At 45.3% G+C, this 17,554-nt stretch overlaps 1 protein-coding gene across 2 annotated transcripts; it reads right to left on the reverse strand.

The window, feature by feature from the left end:
- Positions 1–3,113: 3,113 nt before the first annotated feature.
- POFUT2 (protein O-fucosyltransferase 2) lies at positions 3,114–14,760 on the reverse strand. Of its 2 annotated transcripts, none has more exons than XM_073646560.1 (9): positions 14,486–14,760; positions 11,766–12,016; positions 10,869–11,013; positions 10,009–10,119; positions 9,853–9,919; positions 6,985–7,110; positions 6,671–6,848; positions 5,981–6,104; positions 3,114–4,321 (listed from the first exon to the last, which is right to left on the reverse strand). In XM_073646560.1, exons 1-9 carry the CDS (start codon positions 14,635–14,637, stop codon positions 4,168–4,170), a joined length of 1,308 nt encoding a protein of 435 aa, XP_073502661.1. In that variant the 5' UTR covers positions 14,638–14,760; the 3' UTR covers positions 3,114–4,167. The 2 variants fall into 2 exon arrangements, with proteins under 2 accessions (XP_073502661.1, XP_073502660.1); XM_073646559.1 differs by having other exon boundaries at positions 3,116–4,321; positions 6,671–6,851.
- Positions 14,761–17,554: the final 2,794 nt, after the last annotated feature.

Consider the following 17,554-nt stretch of genomic DNA (forward strand, 5'->3'; position numbering starts at 1 on the left):
TCTAAGAAAGACAAAACGTCACTGTCACTTTCTTAAATACTCAGGTTTATTAACCTTTTGGATTGCCCGACAGCACTGGGGTTGTTCAATAATAAAATTAATCAAAAACACAAATTGCCTAATAATTCTGCAAACAGTGTAAATTGATGTTTGCCATAGTAGGACCCAGATGGCAGTGACGGGGATTTTCAGTGATTGACAGAGGAATTTAAATACAAAACCAAAAAACTGAGGTGGTATAAATGCAAAGTGTAAGCGCACGTTCACACTGTGACCATTTCATAGACACAACCCAATGTAAAAACAAAAATGAGCATATACTCTACAGAAAGTGAATCATTAAATGGCAATAGTACATGTAAATAACACAGGGTACTTCGGTAACGCTATTTTGATAAAAAAAAATAATGCATAAAAGCCATCTCATCACGACAAGATGTATTCATTGAGACGGTTCTAACCTGTCTCTAGTATAAAAACCTTACCATATGTCAAACAACGTCAGTGTGAATAAGGGCAGAGCAGGACAGGGCTGACAGACACCCATCCAAGGGAAGCTATGGAAATAGCATTAATCATGTACCCTATGTTATTAAGTCATGTTAAATGACTTTTGTGTTATCATTGGCTGTAAGCCATAATCATCAACATTAACAGAAATAAACACTTGAAATAGATCACTCTGTTTGTAATGACTCTATATAATATATGAGTTTCACTTTTTGTATTGAAGAACTGAAATAAATTAACTTTTTGATGATTTTCTAATTTAGTGAGATGCACCTGTATATCTGAAAAACACAGCACTGTATCAAACGACATTGCATACAGTATGCATCCGCTAATCAAGAAGCCTGCAGATATACTCTATGTATAGGCTATAGGATGGATTAAGCAATTTGGGCTCAGTCATGTGGTTTTGTTGTATATATGATTGCAGTCTGAGGGTCTTTGCACACATGACAATTTTATTTGCGGCAAAATCACCCAAAAGTTTACAGCAATAACTGCATTGTGTTATATATGAGTTTTTTTTTCTTGAATTGCAAGATGGAAAACTAAGAGTACGTTCACACTGTAGGAAACACTGAGACTTGGACGCAGCGCACTTTCGCTGAGTGCAAAATGCAGCGTTCCACATTACAAGCAAAGTGGATGGCATTTCAAGAAATCCCATGCCCCCTATGCGTCTCCGTGCCCCTGCGGATCACCCTCGGAGATGGACATGCGGCGCGTCTTTACAGACCGCAGTATGTCAATTTCTCTTGCGGAGTTGCTCGTCTCCGCAAGAGAAGTTAGATCAATACAATGTATAAGATGCGGTGAATCTGCATGGTTCAATAAACAGATGTGGATTCACCTGTGCGCAGAGCTTTGGACGCAGCATAAAGTATACTGTGTTTAAAGTGCAGACAGTACGGATCGTGTGAACATACCCTAATAAATTCCGCAAAAAAAAATAAATTGACTAGAAAGTTAACACTGCAGAAAATATCCACAAAGTGTACCTAAGCTTTGTTACATCTTGTCTACACTGCTGCTAGTGTATTACGCTGTGGATTTGTCGCTGGATAAATTAATATTGGTGTTTCAGATGCAATAGATTACCTGAACAAAATGTTACCTAAATCCTTGGTGAGGCGAGTGTGTTACAGCATTAACACAATGATCAGTTTGTGCAACTGGGGAAAATTACTCTAACACGTTGCACCTTGGCTTCCATTGCTACCTCTATCTCTAGCTAGACAGTGCCACCTAGTGGTGAATATACTGTACCGCAGGTATTGTGTTGCTATTTTCTTCTCATCTCTAAAGCTGTGCCCCTATTTTGAATGCTGTAATGTGTCAGTGAATTGTACATGTTGGGCAACATTTATCAAAACAGTTGATTTTATGTGTAGAATTCTCTTGAAAAAAAAAAAAGCGCTGGGGTCCCCGCGGTGGCTGCTGGGTTGTGGGTGGGGTTACCCCCCGCGTCACATCCTGCATCCACCGAGCACTTTCCCAATGAATGGGGAAAGGGAGAGCGCACGGTGGATGCTGGGTGTGACGCAGGGGGTAACCCCACCCATAACCCAGCATCCACTGGTGGAACGCAGAAGAGGGACCCCCGGCTGCAGCCTGGACTTGTCGTGACGTCAGAGCCGGCAGCAGCCGGGGGTCACGTGCTGCCTGTGAGCGGCCAGCGATCGCGCCGCTCACAGGCATTATCTGCAACACAAGATATTTACAAAGATACTTATGCCCACATGCTGACTACATTGGGCAACTTAAAAAAAAAAAGTACCAGACAACCCCTTTAATCAAATGTTAAAAAAAACAAAACAAACAAAACCGCTATATTATAAAATAATAAAATGTACTCACCTCTTCTTTCCCTAGTGATCTATGGCTGCTCCACCGATTGTCATTCTGGTCTTTGTTTACAAGTGATCAGTAGATGACCGCTGCAGACAATAAGTGGTCTCTGGGGTCATCTACCGTACTACTGGCACTCTGCACCCATTACTGAGCAGTGATGCCAGTAGTACATGTATAGGAACGTCAGAGTGTCCCACATGTGCCAAGCTTTTTTTTTTTTTCTAAACTAGGATAAGCTCTTTAATAGCTGAACATGGGGGGTTCCCAGGACTCAACTATGAGAGCGAACTCAAACGTCTGCCTAAATCTGACGGAGATGGGAACGTAGTGCATGGACTGGTCGGCTGCTCTCTCGACCTGGGCATGACAGCTGCATAGAAAAACATGAAGTGGTCATGCTTGGGTCCAGAGAGCCGCCGACCAGTCCATGCACTTTGTTCCCATCTCCGTTCAATTTATACGGCCGTCTGAGTGCGCCCTTAATCAGTAGCTAGAGACCTAGTAAATAAGCATGAAAACAAAAGTGAGCCAGATTATGAAGGCATAACAACGATCACTTTTGAACATCTCATTAACAAGGCTAAAAAGTGCTTAAAGTGATAAAATAGGGGCGAATGCCAAGATTTTAGGCCAATGTTACTGTATCTCATGGTCTCTTTTCTACAGTTGCAAGTCTGTTTTCCTAGTGTGGCCATCAAAGAGGTTTTGCCATATCAGTTATCAAACTAAAAGCAGACACAGTTATTAGAAGACCTTTATTGACCTATAAAAACAGCTGAGGTATAGACAGAACAGATTCACTGCTCTAAAGTCCCACTTAAAAACAAGTGTTATTTTTTTGCATCAGTGATACGGTGTAATTATATTTATTAAAAAAAGGAAAAATCACTGCTAGAAAACCAGTGACTTATGCATATCAAAATAGTAATTGCACAGACCGCTCACAAAAAAAAACAAGAAATTAAAAATGTACTTCCACAGTGGAGAACCAGGTGATTTCTCATACATCTGATCAGGGGCCTGAGTTTCCTGTGTGAATAAAAGGGGCAGTAGAGGATGTGCAAAGCCGATCCATTCATAGGCTATGGGACTGAGAGACAGCCGAGTGATGTACTCCGCTATTTCCAGCAGTCCCTTAGACAATGAATGAACGGCTTTCATACATGCGCACAACAACTCCATCCACTTGGGGTCCCCCATTTTCATGATTCCAGGGGTCAGACCCCATCAGACTCTTACTACCTATCAGATTGGTGGGTGATAAGTTTGATTATGGGAAAACCTGTGTCGCAAAGTAAATGGCACATTTATCATAATACTACAGTCAAAGTCTGAACGGGATAGTGGGAGATGGAGACATATATAAGGAGACAGACGTCTGTGAATATCACACAACATATCATGATTGTTACAGAAAAAAAACAATAAAGACCTATTAAATGTGGTTTTCCTAAAAAACCCAATGAAGACCCTTGTGAACATATTTGTGCATTATGAGCAGCTTCACAACCCATATTGTTCATGACTTTATAGATTTATTCTTCGCACCAGTCTTTTCAGTAAATTATATATATATATTTTTTTTGGAATTTCAAACTACTATTGGATATTGTTCACATAACCCGTGTTAATACTGTGTTCACAAAAGAGGCAGCACCAGAGCTAAGCCCGCTGAGGCTCTACTAAAAGACAGCCCCCGTGAGTGCCAGGGGATTAGACAGCATACAGAGGCGTTCCCTTTACACCATGGCATGTGATACGTGACCCGGTCTTTACCATGCCTCCCCGGGCAGGGGTTTGTGGGGGTCAGTAGACAATCTTCCAGTGTGTGGGCTGCTCACAGTTCTTTTCTTTGTCTCCACAGAACCGGTTGTAGGTCGTCTTTGGATCAAAGCCTAAAATCTCTCTTTCTTCATGAATACGGAATGAGAAGGTGGAGACGGAGGTACCAATGAAGTATCTGCCAAGGATCAGAAGCAGGATAGTGAAATAGATTTACACACAATTATATAAAAACTGTCTGATGATTTGGATCTGTAACAAGAATGCCCAACACGGAAAACCAAACTCCAGACAGTGAACTAAGTGCTGGAGTTAGGAATTTAGCGTCCTTTAGTATCAGGTGGATCATTTTTGGTGCATGTGGGACACAAGGAAGGCATAAGATGCACATGTCTAAGCGCAGTGTTCTCCAACGCCGGTCCTCAAGGCCCACCAACAGGCCAAGTTTTCAGGATTTCCTTAGTATTGTCCATATGATAATTCCATCACCCGCACAGGCCATAATTCCATCATCTGGGCAATACTAAGGAAATCCTGAAAACATGGCCTGTTGGCGGCTCTTGAGGACCCCGGAGTTCGGGAGCACTGCCTTAGCATCGCCACTACTTTGAGACCTAGGACTACACTATCCACCATCTACCACCAGCTAGATCGATCTAGCATCAATAAAAAGAACAGCTTGTTACTGTCAGAGAATGTTGGGGGAATAGTTTTGCACCTGCAAGCGAGCGAAAGGCTGGAGACCAAGGCTTTATACAATGCAATGTACGACAAGGGTTTTGTAACATGATGATACAAAACGTGTAGACATAAAGGGAATCTGTCACCAGGTTTTTGCTAGCCCATCTGAGAGCAGCATAAAGTAAGGGAAAAGACCCTGATTCCAGCGATGTGTCATTTACTGGGTTCTTTGCTGTAGTTTGGATAAAGTCAGTTTTATCAGCAGGAGATTATCATTAAAGGACTAGTAGACCTGCTGCCTTTTAGTCCTCTGTATTCATGAGCTCTGTATAACCCCGCCCTCACCACTGTACCGTTCTGTGTACACTGCATGGGCACAAAGCTGCCAATCAGTGTAGTGGTGTTGTTGGACTATATGGCAGCAGGTTTACTAGTCCTCTAGCGATAACCTCCTGCTGATAAAAAAGTGGTATTATTAAAACTATAGTAAGCAACCCATCACTGGAATCAAGGTCTCTGTCTCTACATTATGCAGCTGTCAGATTAGGTGGCAAAAACCTGCTAACAAATTCCTTTTAAAGGGGTTTTCCACTTTATGGAAAGTGGACCCCAAACATGGCAACTTGGCTGATGTAGACGGCACAAGCTGCTGAAATCAGTTATTGGTTGCAGTGGTAAAATGCACTGTCGACATGATGTGACTGCTACGGTCAAAACACAGAGACCAGAGGAGCAGGCAGAAGGACGGAAGGGCGAGTAGTTGCTGAGTGTTATTTTAGGCATATAAAAGCATTTTGTGTCTAGTTTCCTTCAAGCGGAAAAACCTTTCAGGTCCATTTACAAAGGAGGATATTCTACAAATGAGTATACATCGGAACGCTTGTTCCAGATCAGCTGACAGACTGTTTGTTCATGCCGGCCATTAAATCATTGCCACTTGTAAAGCAGAGTATGTGCTGTCAGCATAATGCATGTTGCATTGTGACAGAGCAATTATATTAAATGGTCGTTCTATCCCCGTAAAGTTATGTCAGCCCATGTGAACGGATGCCAAACAACTTCTACAGTCAATTGGTGGTATGGGTAGAAGTCTGTCATTGTAAATGGGTCCTTTTGGAATTTTAGGACCCACATTTATGAACAAGCCTTGTGTTACCTGGCATGTGCACAGATCCACTGATCTATGATGGCAACTCCTCCGTCCTTGTACAGCTCCAGCTCTTCCCAGGTAGGCTCAAACCTCACCATTTCAGGGATCAACTTCCGTAGCTCCTCAAGGTCTGACAAAGGATTTAGAAAACACTTAATAAAAGTAGTATTACTCCATATTCCATGTGCTCAGGTTTTGTACAATTTTTGGAAAAGTAGATAAGAAATACTCCAACAAAAATCATAAAAAAACAATGGGGGACAATTGAGAATACGGTCAGTGCAGGTTATTATACAGATCTACTAAAAACACCATGCACCATGATGAAGGCAACTATATGGCATACATCAGTAACTTCATTTATGGATGATTCGATATGATAGGTCATCAATGTAAGATTGGGGGGGGGGGGGTCCACACTGGGCCTCTTCACTGCTCTGCTGTCATTGGCTCCGGATATAAACATTGAATGGAGCCGCACTGCACAGCTCAGTTCAATAATTCAATGATTACATTGGGCCAGGGCCAAATACAGCTGGTTGATGGGGGGCTGGGTACTGGGACCCCACCAATGAATTATTGTGGACCTGTGCTAATGATAGGTCATCAATATCATATGACCGGAGAAGCCCTTTTATATGAGGTGAATGGAACCTAAAAGAAAAATACAAATCCTAATAAAAGCTGTACACATGCCTTGTCTGTCAGCATCTGTAGCAATAAAAACCTTCTTTAGCTTCAGTTTCTTCAAAAGACTGTGAATTTCTTCTGTTGCCCATTGTAGGCTGGGTACATCATCTCTGTGCCCCCAAATAAAGTCTTTTCTTCTAAGATGAACACCAAGATAAGGTCCTCCTATCGATGCGCTAGGCTTCTGCTATACAGAAAATACTGGACATGAATACTTTGCCTCCTAATGGCCGTTATTTAAGAAATAGGTCACATTATGTGACCTGCTAACACCACAATGTTTCTTTCCATCACTAATGCAATAATGAGACATTTATTACCTTCACTTTGGTCCAGTCTTCACTGAATACTGTTTTGTCATCTTCATCATTAGACTCCAGAAAGTTGGCCCTGAACTCATCCCCCACTATCCTGAGATGCTGAGCAAACACCATACTGCGACGTGTCTGCAGCCAGAAAGTATGAACTTGGGTTAAAATGTATAGAGAAATTCCACAATTAAAGCAGTTGTTTACTACTTTATCACTGATCACCTGTCCTTAGGATAGGTCATCAATGTCTGTCACCACCCCCGCCGATCAGCTGCTCTCTGTGTTGGCGGCCGGAACTACTCAATTGCAGAACTACTCCGTCTTCTGATAGTGGCCACTGCTGGGTACTGCACATCCGCCTCCTATTCAAATGTGTAGTACCCTGCAGCGGCCACTATCAGAAGACGAAGCTGCCCCACAATCGAGCAGTTCTAGCAGGCTGGCACCGACACCAGGAACAGCTGATCGGCGGGGGTGCTGAGTGTCGGACCCTGACCGATCAGACATTGATGACCTATCCTAAGGGTAGGTCATCAATGATAAAGTAGTGGACAACCTCTTTAATATTCTTTTATAAAAGGGGTTATCCATCAATATTAGTAAAAAAAAAAAAAAAGCAGGTACCTGCCTGTTCTACCTGGTGCCGGCTCAGAGCGGCCACTGACCCACTCCTTCCAGCAATTCAGCAGCTCCATGTCAACAGAGCAGCCGTCTTTCCGCAGTTCGGCAGCGGGAGACTGCTGTCAATCATCATGACAATGTTGACGGGGCGTAACTGCCAAAGAAAAGTGGAAGAGTAGCAACTGCTCTGTCAACGTGACGACTGAAGACGCCGCAGAATCGCCAGAAGTGGTCTGTGTTGGGCAGAAGAGGCAGATAGTTAGCAACTAAATGCCTGTTAGTTCTTAAGCACATAGTAAAAAAAAAAATAGACCTAGATAACCCCTTTGTTACATGAACAATACTCAAAACACAGAATACATCATTCCCATTTATACACAGTACACACAAGCCACATGAGCCTCAATTCATTTGTTCGCCAGTCTTAATGAAGGAAATGCTGGAGTAACAATTGCCAAATTTATTAAGAGAATTTGGTTCACTTTTCGACTGCCATGTACACCGCCAGAAATGTACGCCAGGCAGCGGCGGTCGTGATTGATTCCACTTTTATGACATGAATGATGATGGATTTGTCGGACGTGACCGGTCTTGCCTGGTTTGAGCTCTGCACACTTTTCTCAAAGTTATCACAGTTGACCAATATTTGCATAAAGACAGCAAAATCTGCAAACTCTGCTCAATTTAGGAGTTGTGCAAAATGTTCTTGCGCCATTTCAAGCAGTTTTAGGACAGTTCTGTTGAAAAGTGCCTGGTGGATCACGGCCACAGTGTATAATCACAGCCCACTCGTTTGGAAGGGGCGAGACGCCACAATCGGCTTATCTTGTGAGCATTGCTTCTGAAAACATGGACTTTGGTAACTTTTCTGCATGTATTTGTGTCTAAGTTAGGCTGTAAAAAGAGATGTTTAGCTGAAGGGAATAAAACAAAACATTACTTCTCGATTGCAGGCATACATCTTATTAGTGTGTGATTGCTGGGGGGTGAAAGCTGGGAGAGAACGAGAGTCCGGAGTCCCATGTTTAGATGGAGCAGTGGTTATGTTGCGTCCTACTCCACTCACATCCATGATGGCGGTAAGGGACCACTTTACTTGGATGTCCTCATCAGTCCAAAAGACAATAAATGAAACAACAGCAACTTCTGCTGTGTGCAAACGGGGGTTCACGAGCCCAGCAATCACCTATTTTGTGGCTAGGTGATATGTTTTATCAGGATTGCAACCTATTAAATGAAACTGAATTTTAATACACAAGACTTTCCCTTTGGGAAATCTTTTTACCTTTTCATCCCCATCTTAATAAATCAACAAAAGCTTTAGATGACATCATAGCAGTCATGGTTAGTGGTTATAAGAAAAAAGTTCCACCTGTTATTGGCCATTTAAATATATTGAACTCCAAACCCGGCATTCAAAGTCTATGGGCTGCATAGTTATTCCATATCCCAAACAAACTAGGGTTGTCTCATAAGGCCTAATGCTGCAGGTTTTACTTTTCTCCCCCTCAGCAACCAGCTGCCATTTATGGGGGAAACTGTGGGCCTCCACACAGGTCGCTGATTCTTTACATCTGTAATGACATTGGATGTCGTAGGCATTTTGTGTTGAGACAACCTCCTTAATTATTGAGTTACCCTTCAAAGTCCTTTATCATATATTCTTACATTAACAGTCTCGCTGACAGACGACACCGAACAAGGGTAAAAGATTGGCAGCAATTGTGTCTAAATATATATTCATTTTATATACACCCTCTATTTGAAAGGCAAATTCCCAATATTGCAAGTTATTCTCTATCTACATGAAACCACTAGCAATCACAAAGACTCTGCAGCGTTCTGTCCTGAATGCAGTGTGTGTACAGTATGCTCAGCCTCTGCGCCATTCATTATTTATGGGATGGCAGAAAAAGCGGAGTTCAGCACTCGGCTGTATCCTGCAGTCACACTGAGAATGAATAGTGCAGCGGCTGACCGTGCACACCTGCACTACATTCAAGACTGTTCCTGGGGTTTCTGCACCCATTCTCATGATGGCTGGGGGTCCCAGAAGTCTGACTACCAGCGATGAGCAAGTAATCCCTTATCTTGTGGATAGGGGAAAACTTGAGATTTTGAGAAATTCAATTTAAATCTATATATAGATGTGTGCCCCAGATACATACTGTACACACTAGACATAACACATGCTCATTAAATATTAGCTCACAACACGGATATCCAGTATGTAATGGATTTGGCTCATATACACACATTCCAGTAATCTCTTCCGGCATAGTGATCATGTAGAAGGTTTTCAGCTCTGTCCAACATAATGGACCTAAAGATGAAAAAGCAGAGCTGTTAGCATGACTGCAGGGACTGGGACCTCTGGATAAGCTCTGTGTGAATGGGCGCTTGTCTGCTCACCTTGCAGTGGTGTTCTTCAGGAGTACTGGAGCCATGATAGAGGCCGAGCCTTGCACGGACAGACAGCTGACATTAAGCCCTCTGGTCTCTTCATAGCCCCAGAACCATCCTCTGCAAATAAAGACACATAGTAGTACTTTTATACCAGTCCTGCCATGACCTGAAAGCAATGCTGTACATGACAAAAGTGCCTTCTACAAGGTCTTTAAACGCGAATATTGGATTTGTAAGTATTTTTGGAAGACTACTCATAAGGAAATGAGATAAAATAAAGAAGTTATCTACACTACCACATTTAAGCCCATATTCATTCTGCTCATTTCCTGTTATGACTTTGTGCCATACATGCCCATTGCTGCCAATCAAGAGGTTTCAGCAGTGATGTAGGCATGTATGGCCCGTGATCACTAGGGCCACTGATCAGCTAGGGTGGACACATACGTCAATGCCATAGGACCTAAGCAGAAACCAGTCGAGTGGGGAATAAACAGAGGAGTAGAAGTTATTTATACCATTTGTTCACTGTGGGCAATTTTCTTCAAATACAGGAAAAACACTTTATAAACCTTTGTAATACATGCTATAATCAGTAACTGACAGAGGCGCAACCAAATAGGAGGATATCCTTTGCCATTCTAAGCAGTCTGTGCATAGAACTTCAGTACACATCACTAGGAGTGGCCAGAAAGATTGTAACATGTGAATGTCAACCTGAGAGCACCCTGAAATCTAGATAAAGGAGAACGAGTGGTTTTATCACCCTGCATATGCCTCGTATGCAATGTGCTAACTACTACCTTGTCTATGGCCATTAGCGGCTTGCAATAATCCCTCATTACGTAGGACTCTCAGGCACATACCTGTAGTAGCCATGCTTGTCCTCAGAGTACATGAGCTGATCGATGCATGGTCTCTGGTCCACCTTCTCTTCCCATGTGCCTTCCTTCCAGCCCTCAGAGTAACCTTGTAGTACATACACCTGCTCAATGAATGGGCCCCCAGATTCTAGAAATTAACAAAATGCAGATTATAAGGCTCAAAAACAGGATTTGTGCTAGAACAGAGTGGTAGTGCACACGTGGGATCACCACGTTCACAGTCTATGGGAGTGATGGAGCAGTAATGCTCATGTATGCCCATTCACACAGGACTTTCGGACCCATTCGCGTGCTAGTGGTTGGGCCCCCACCAATCATACATTTCTAATCTTGTGGAAAAGGGACAAATGCTGTTCATGGGACGACCTCTGGAGTAAGGCGCAGGTGGTCCGGTCAGATTGCACCTGTGGTGCAGCCACAAACCTCAGCAGTTACGCAGCTGCACCGTCTGGTCTTACCCTAAAATTTAGTTTTGTGAAATAAACTTTCATCTTTTTTCAGCGTTTTTAGTATTAAAAATGTCCCTGTGGTGACCATGTTGGAGATATCCAATTCCCTGCTGCATTGTCTGTATAGACTACCCAGAGGAATATGTAAGCTTTATGGCAACTGCAATATATGGGGGTATTGGGGGTCTTGTGTTTGCATATAATGTATAGTTCTTCTGAGAGATCTGCAATGGGGGTAGGGAAGTAATAATTCTCAACATAACCCCCAAACAAGTCTGGAAGTTTGTAATTGGAAATCCAACTTAAAAAAATATATATATAACATGCACATAAGAGACAATGTAATGGTGGTTATCTAGACATTCTTTGTAGATGATGAACTTGAAAGTATTATTACATTTCTAAATATACATTTGATGATTCGATATACCCGCCAAGAATTCTTCATATTCAATCACGGGGATATTTCGGCTGAGGCTGTGCATATCGAAGAATTCGGCCCAAGGAATTCGCACTTGATGTATGTCAGGACTCTGCCAGTGATAGAGACGACCCCATGGGGGTAACACCAGCACCCAGTCTGAGCTCCTCTGTAAAGTCTTAAGAAGGGAAGCCATGCGAATATACACATCTCTGCGTAGGTTAAATCCTTCTGGAGGGTTCACGTCGTACAGCAGGTATCTAAGAGAAGAGCGATCACACCGTTACTTTACAATGTGGGTACAAAATAACATCAACTGAAACACTAAGAAGCTGTCATACTTAACTGCACCGTGTCATAAGCGGCCATGATGAAAGATATTAGTGTGACTCTGAAGTGAAAAGCGGAAAAATACATTGCACCTCTGCTAAATTTATAAAGGGAACCTGTCACCAGGCTTTTGCTGCCTCATCTGAAAGCAGCATGATGTATGGCAGAGACCCTGACTCCAGTGATGTGTCCCTTACTGGGCTGCTTGCAACAGTTGTGATAAAATCCCTGTTTTCTCTAAAGAAGATCTAGAAGTTCTGAGCTCTGTATAACCCCCACCACCACCCCCACTGATTGGCACCTTTCTGTGCACACTGTGCATAGGCAGAAAGCTGCCAATCAGTGGAGGAGGCGGGATTATATAAAGAGCATGACTATGGAGGACTACATGACAGCAGGTATATTAGTCCTCTAGGATCATCTATTAGAGCAGGGATCGTCCTCGCGTTACACTGACAGTGCAGTGATTTCAATGAGCACTGGATTATGCTACATTTCCCCCTTCGTGACGCTGCATTAAGATGTAACGACCACTGATCGCTGGGGATTCTAGCAGCCAGACATCATGATCAGCCATTGTCAGGGGATTTAGTAACACAATGGAAGTGTTCACAGTGGATGTTCTCCAGTTTTCCCCTCCTGTTCATATTAATAATCTCCTGTGAAGTCAATGCTGATCTCACATGCACTACAGGGTCTCTGTGTCTGGCAGTGTTACGTGGGAGCAGACATTTGCAATAGCCAATAGCTGATTTTTGTGTCCCACTGTGAAAAAATAGCAAGTCATCTAAAAGGTGCATCTCACAAAATTACAATATCAAAAAGTTAATTTACTTCAGTTCTTCAATACAAAAAGTGAAACTCATATAGAGTCATTACAAACAGAGTGATCTATTTCAAGTGTCTATTTCTGGTAATGTTGATGATTATGGCTTACAGCCAATGAAAACACAAAAGTCATTATCTCAGTAAATTAGAATACTTTATAACAACAGCTTGAAAAATGTTTTTAAAATCCAAAATGTATGTTCAGTAAATGCACTCAATACTTGGTCTCGGCTCCTTTTTCATCAATTACTACATCAATGCGGGGTGGCATGGAGGCGATCAGCCTGTGGCACTGCTGAGGTGTTATGGAAGCCCAGGTGGCTTTGATAGCAGCCTTCAGCTCGTCTGCATTGTTGTGTCTGGTGTCTCTCATCTTCCTCTTGACAATATCCCATAGCTATGGGGTTAAGGTCAGGCGAGTTTGCTGGCCAATCAAGCACAGTGATACTGTGGTTTTTAAACCAGGTATTGGTACTTTTGGCAGTGTGGACAGGGGCCAAGTCCTGCTGGAGAATGAAATTTCCATCTCCAAAAAGCTTGTCGGCAGAGGGAAGCATGAAGTGCTCTAAAATTTCCTGGTAGACGGCTGCGCTGACTTTGGTCTTGATAAAACACAGTGGACCTACACCAGCAGATGACATGGCTCCCCAAATCTTCACTGATTGTGGAAACTTCACACTAGGCCTCGGGCAGCTTGGATTGTGGCCTCTCCACTCTTCCTCCAGACTCTGGGACCTTGTGGAGTGTGTCAATGACTGCCTTCTGGACATCTGTCAAGTCAGCAGTCTTCCCAATGATTGTGGAGCCTACTGAAACAGACTAAGGGACGATTTTAAACGCGTAGGAAGCCTTTGCAGGTGTTTTTTGTTACTTATTATAATTTACTGAGATAATGACTTTTGTGTTTTCATTGGCTGTAAGCCATAATCATCAACATTGATGATATTCTAATTTTGTGAGATGCACCCGTAGTTTCACAACTGTTGCAGTGCAATACTTAGAACAACCACAGGGAGGGGTAGAGGTGCTGTACCTGAGGAAGGAGACATTTTCTTTCTGGTCAACGCGGCCACCTGCAGCCCAGCCTGGTCACTACGGTTACCGCAGCCCCCTGCGGCCCACCCCGGCCACCTGCGGCCCAGCCTGGTCACCCCGGCCACCTGCGGCCCAGCCTGGTCACCCCGGCCACCTGCGGCCCAGCCTGGTCACCCCGGCCACCTGCGGCCCAGCCTGGTCACCCCGGCCACCTGCGGCCCAGCCTAGTCACCCCGGCCACCTGCGGCCCAGCCTAGTCACCCCGGCCACCTGCGGCCCAGCCTAGTCACCCCGGCCACCTGCGGCCCAGCCTAGTCACCCCGGCCACCTGCGGCCCAGCCTAGTCACCCCGGCCACCTGCGGCCCAGCCTAGTCACCCCGGCCACCTGCGGCCCAGCCTAGTCACCCCGGCCACCTGCGGCCCAGCTTAGCCACCCCGGCCACTTGCAGCCCCGCACTGCTTCTCTGCTATTCTATGAATCCTCACAGACATGTGTATATACATATATAAACGCTCCAGTTCTCACTGCCAATACCTGCGGTCAGCTGCGGCAGTCCCGACAGTCAGGGAGCGCACGGAGTGTCCCGGACTGAACTCCTCCTGGTGACCCCGGACCTTGGATAACAAAATGAAGAAGACACAGAGCCTGAAAACCTGCAGCCCGGCCTGATCCCCACCGGCCGCCATATCCAGCCAGACCGTACTTCCGCTGCCGGGACCTCGGCATTTCGTTGCTATGACGGCCCCAAAAATCAGTCCGCTCTCCCTCTCATAGATGTTACTGTTTGGAGGTCACATGACCAAGGAGGAGGCGGGGACTGAGAGCGGCAGCGATTGGTGCGCTGTGCACTGGGAGGGGCGGGACTGTGCGGACCTGTCTTCTGTATGAGGGGCTGCTGTTTCTCTATGGGGGCAGTTCTGCATGAGGGGCTGCTGTTTCTGTACAGGGGGCATTTCTGTATGGGGGCTGATGTTTCTGTACCGGGGCAGTTCTGTATGAGGGGCTGATGTTTCTGTACAGGGGGTATTTCTGTATGGGGGCTGATGTTTCTGTATGGGGGCAGTTCTGTATGAGGGGCTGCTGTTTCTGTACAGGGGCAGTTCTGTATGAGGGGCTGATGTTTCTGTACAGGGGGTATTTCTGTATGGGGGCTGATGTTTCTGTACAGGGGGCAGTTCTGTATGAGGGGCTGATATTTCTGTACAGGGGGCAGTTCTGTATGAGGGGCTGCTGTTTCTGTACAGGGGGCAGTTCTGTATGAGGGGCTGCTGTTTCTGTATTGGGGCAGTACTGTATGAGGGGCAGATGTTTCTGTACAGGGGCAGTTCTGTATGAGGAGCTGATGTTTCTGTACAGGGGGCAGTTCTGTATGAGGGGCTGCTGTTTCTGTATTGGGGCAGTACTGTATGAGGGGCAGATGTTTCTGTACAGGGGCAGTTCTGTATGAGGGGCAGATGTTTCTGTACAGGGGCAGTTCTGTATGAGGGGCTGCTGTTTCTGTACAGGGGGCAGTTCTGTATGAGGGGCTGCTGTTTCTGTACAGGGGGCAGTTCTGTATGAGGGGCTGATGTTTCTGTACAGGGGCAGTTCTGTATGAGGGGCTGCTGTTTCTGTACAGGGGCAGTTCTGTATGAGGGGCTGCTGTTTCTGTACAGGGGGCAGTTCTGTATGAGGGGCTGATGTTTCTGTACAGGGGCAGTTCTGCATGAGGGGCTGCTGTTTCTGTACAGGGGGCAGTTCTGTATGAGGGGCTGCTGTTTCTGTACAGGGGGCAGTTCTGTATGAGGGGCTGATGTTTCTGTATGGGGCAGTTCTGTATGAGGGGCTGCTGTTTCTGTACAGGGGGCATTTCTGTATGAGGGGCTGATGTTTCTCTACCGGGGCAGTTCTGTATGAGGGGCTGATGTTTCTGTACCGGGGCAGTTCTGTATGAGGGGCTGATGTTTCTGTACAGGGGGCATTTCTGTATGGGGGCTGATGTTTCTGTACCGGGGCAGTTCTGTATGAGGGGCTGATGTTTCTGTACAGGGGGCAGTTCTGTATGGGGGCTGATGTTTCTGTATGGGGGCAGTTCTGTATGAGGGGCTGCTGTTTCTGTACAGGGGGCAGTTCTGTATGGGGGCTAATGTTTCTGTACCGGGGCAGTTCTGTATGAGGGGCTGATGTTTCTGTACAGGGGCAGTTCTGTATGAGGGGCTGATATTTCTGTATGGGGACAGTTCTGTATGAGGGGCTGATGTTTCTGTACAGGGGCAGTTCTGTATGAGGGGCTGATGTTTCTGTACAGGGGCAGTTCTGTATGAGGGGCTGCTGTTTCTGTACCGGGGCAGTTCTGTATGAGGGGCTGCTGTTTCTGTACAGGGGGCATTTCTGTATGGGGGCTGATGTTTCTGTACCGGGGCAGTTCTGAATGAGGGGCTGATGTTTCTGTACAGGGGGCAGTTCTGTATGAGGGACTGATGTTTCTGTACAGGGGGCAGTTCTGTATGAGGGGCAGATGTTTCTGTATGGGGGCATTTCTGTATGGGGGCTAATGTTTCTGTACCGCGGCAGTTCTGAATGAGGGGCTGATGTTTCTGTACAGGGGGCAGTTCTGTATGAGGGACTGATGTTTCTGTACAGGGGGCAGTTCTGTATGAGGGGCTGATGTTTCTAGATGGGGGCAGTTCTGTATGAGGGGCTGATGTTTCTGTATGGGGGCAGTTCTGTATGAGGGGCTGATGTTTCTGTACAGGGGCAGTTCTGTATGAGGGGCTGATGTTTCTGTACAGGGGGCAGTTCTGTATGAGGGGCTGATGTTTCTGTGTGGGGGCAGTTCTGTATGGGGACTGATGTTTCTGTATGGGGCAGTTCTGTATGAGGGGCTGATGTTTCTGTATGGGGCAGTTCTGTATGAGGGGTTGATGTTTCTGTATGGGGGCAGTTCTGTATGAGGGGCTGATGTTTCTGTACAGGGGGCAGTTCTGTATGAGGGGCTGCTGTTTCTGTACAGGGGGCAGTTCTGTATGAGGGGCTGATGTTTCTGTATGGGGGCAGTTCTGTATGAGGGGCTGATGTTTCTGTATGTGGCAGTTCTGTATGAGTGGCTGATGTTTCTGTATGGGGCAGTTCTGTATGAGGGGCTGATGTTTCTGTACAGGGGCAGTTCTGTATGAGGGGCTGATGTTTCTGTACAGGGGCAGATCTGTATGAGGGGCTGCTGTTTCTGTACAGGGGCAGTTCTATATGAGGGGCAGATGTTTCTGTATGTGGGCAGTTCTGTATGAGGGGCTGATGCTTCTATATGGGGGCAGTTCTGTATGAGGGGCTGATGTTTCTGTACAGGGGCAGTTCTTTATGAGGGGCAGCTGTTTCTGTATGGGGGTAGTTCTGTATGAGGGGCTGATGTTTCTGAACAGTGGGCAGTTCTGTATGAGGTACTGATGTTTCTGTATGGGGGCAGTTCTGTATGAGGGGCAGATGTTTCTGTACAGGGGCAGTTCTGTATGAGGGGCTGATGTTTCTGTACAGGGGCAGTTCTGTATGAGGGGCTGATGTTTCTGTACAGGGGCAGTTCTGTATGAGGGGCTGATGTTACTGTACAGGGGGCAGTTCTGTATGAGG

The sequence above is a fragment of the Phyllobates terribilis genome, unplaced genomic scaffold, assembly GCF_046119375.1.
Source record: "Phyllobates terribilis strain yellow unplaced genomic scaffold, ASM4611937v1 Scaffold_9__5_contigs__length_417890890, whole genome shotgun sequence".
Classification (NCBI taxonomy): Eukaryota; Metazoa; Chordata; class Amphibia; order Anura; family Dendrobatidae; genus Phyllobates; species Phyllobates terribilis.

What these genes read in the sequence shown, in the direction of transcription:
- POFUT2 (XM_073646559.1), bottom strand. Translation starts at nt 14,637, where the DNA reads ATGGCGGCCGGTGGGGATCAGGCCGGGCTGCAGGTTTTCAGGCTCTGT. An exon ending in ACTGCCGCAGCTGACCGCAG is followed by an intron (nt 12,017 to 14,485) that starts GTATTGGCAGTG and finishes CTCTTCTCTTAG; the next exon opens with ATACCTGCTGTACGACGTGA. An exon ending in TGGATCTGTGCACATGCCAG is followed by an intron (nt 4,322 to 5,980) that starts GTAACACAAGGC and finishes GATCCTTGGCAG; the next exon opens with ATACTTCATTGGTACCTCCG.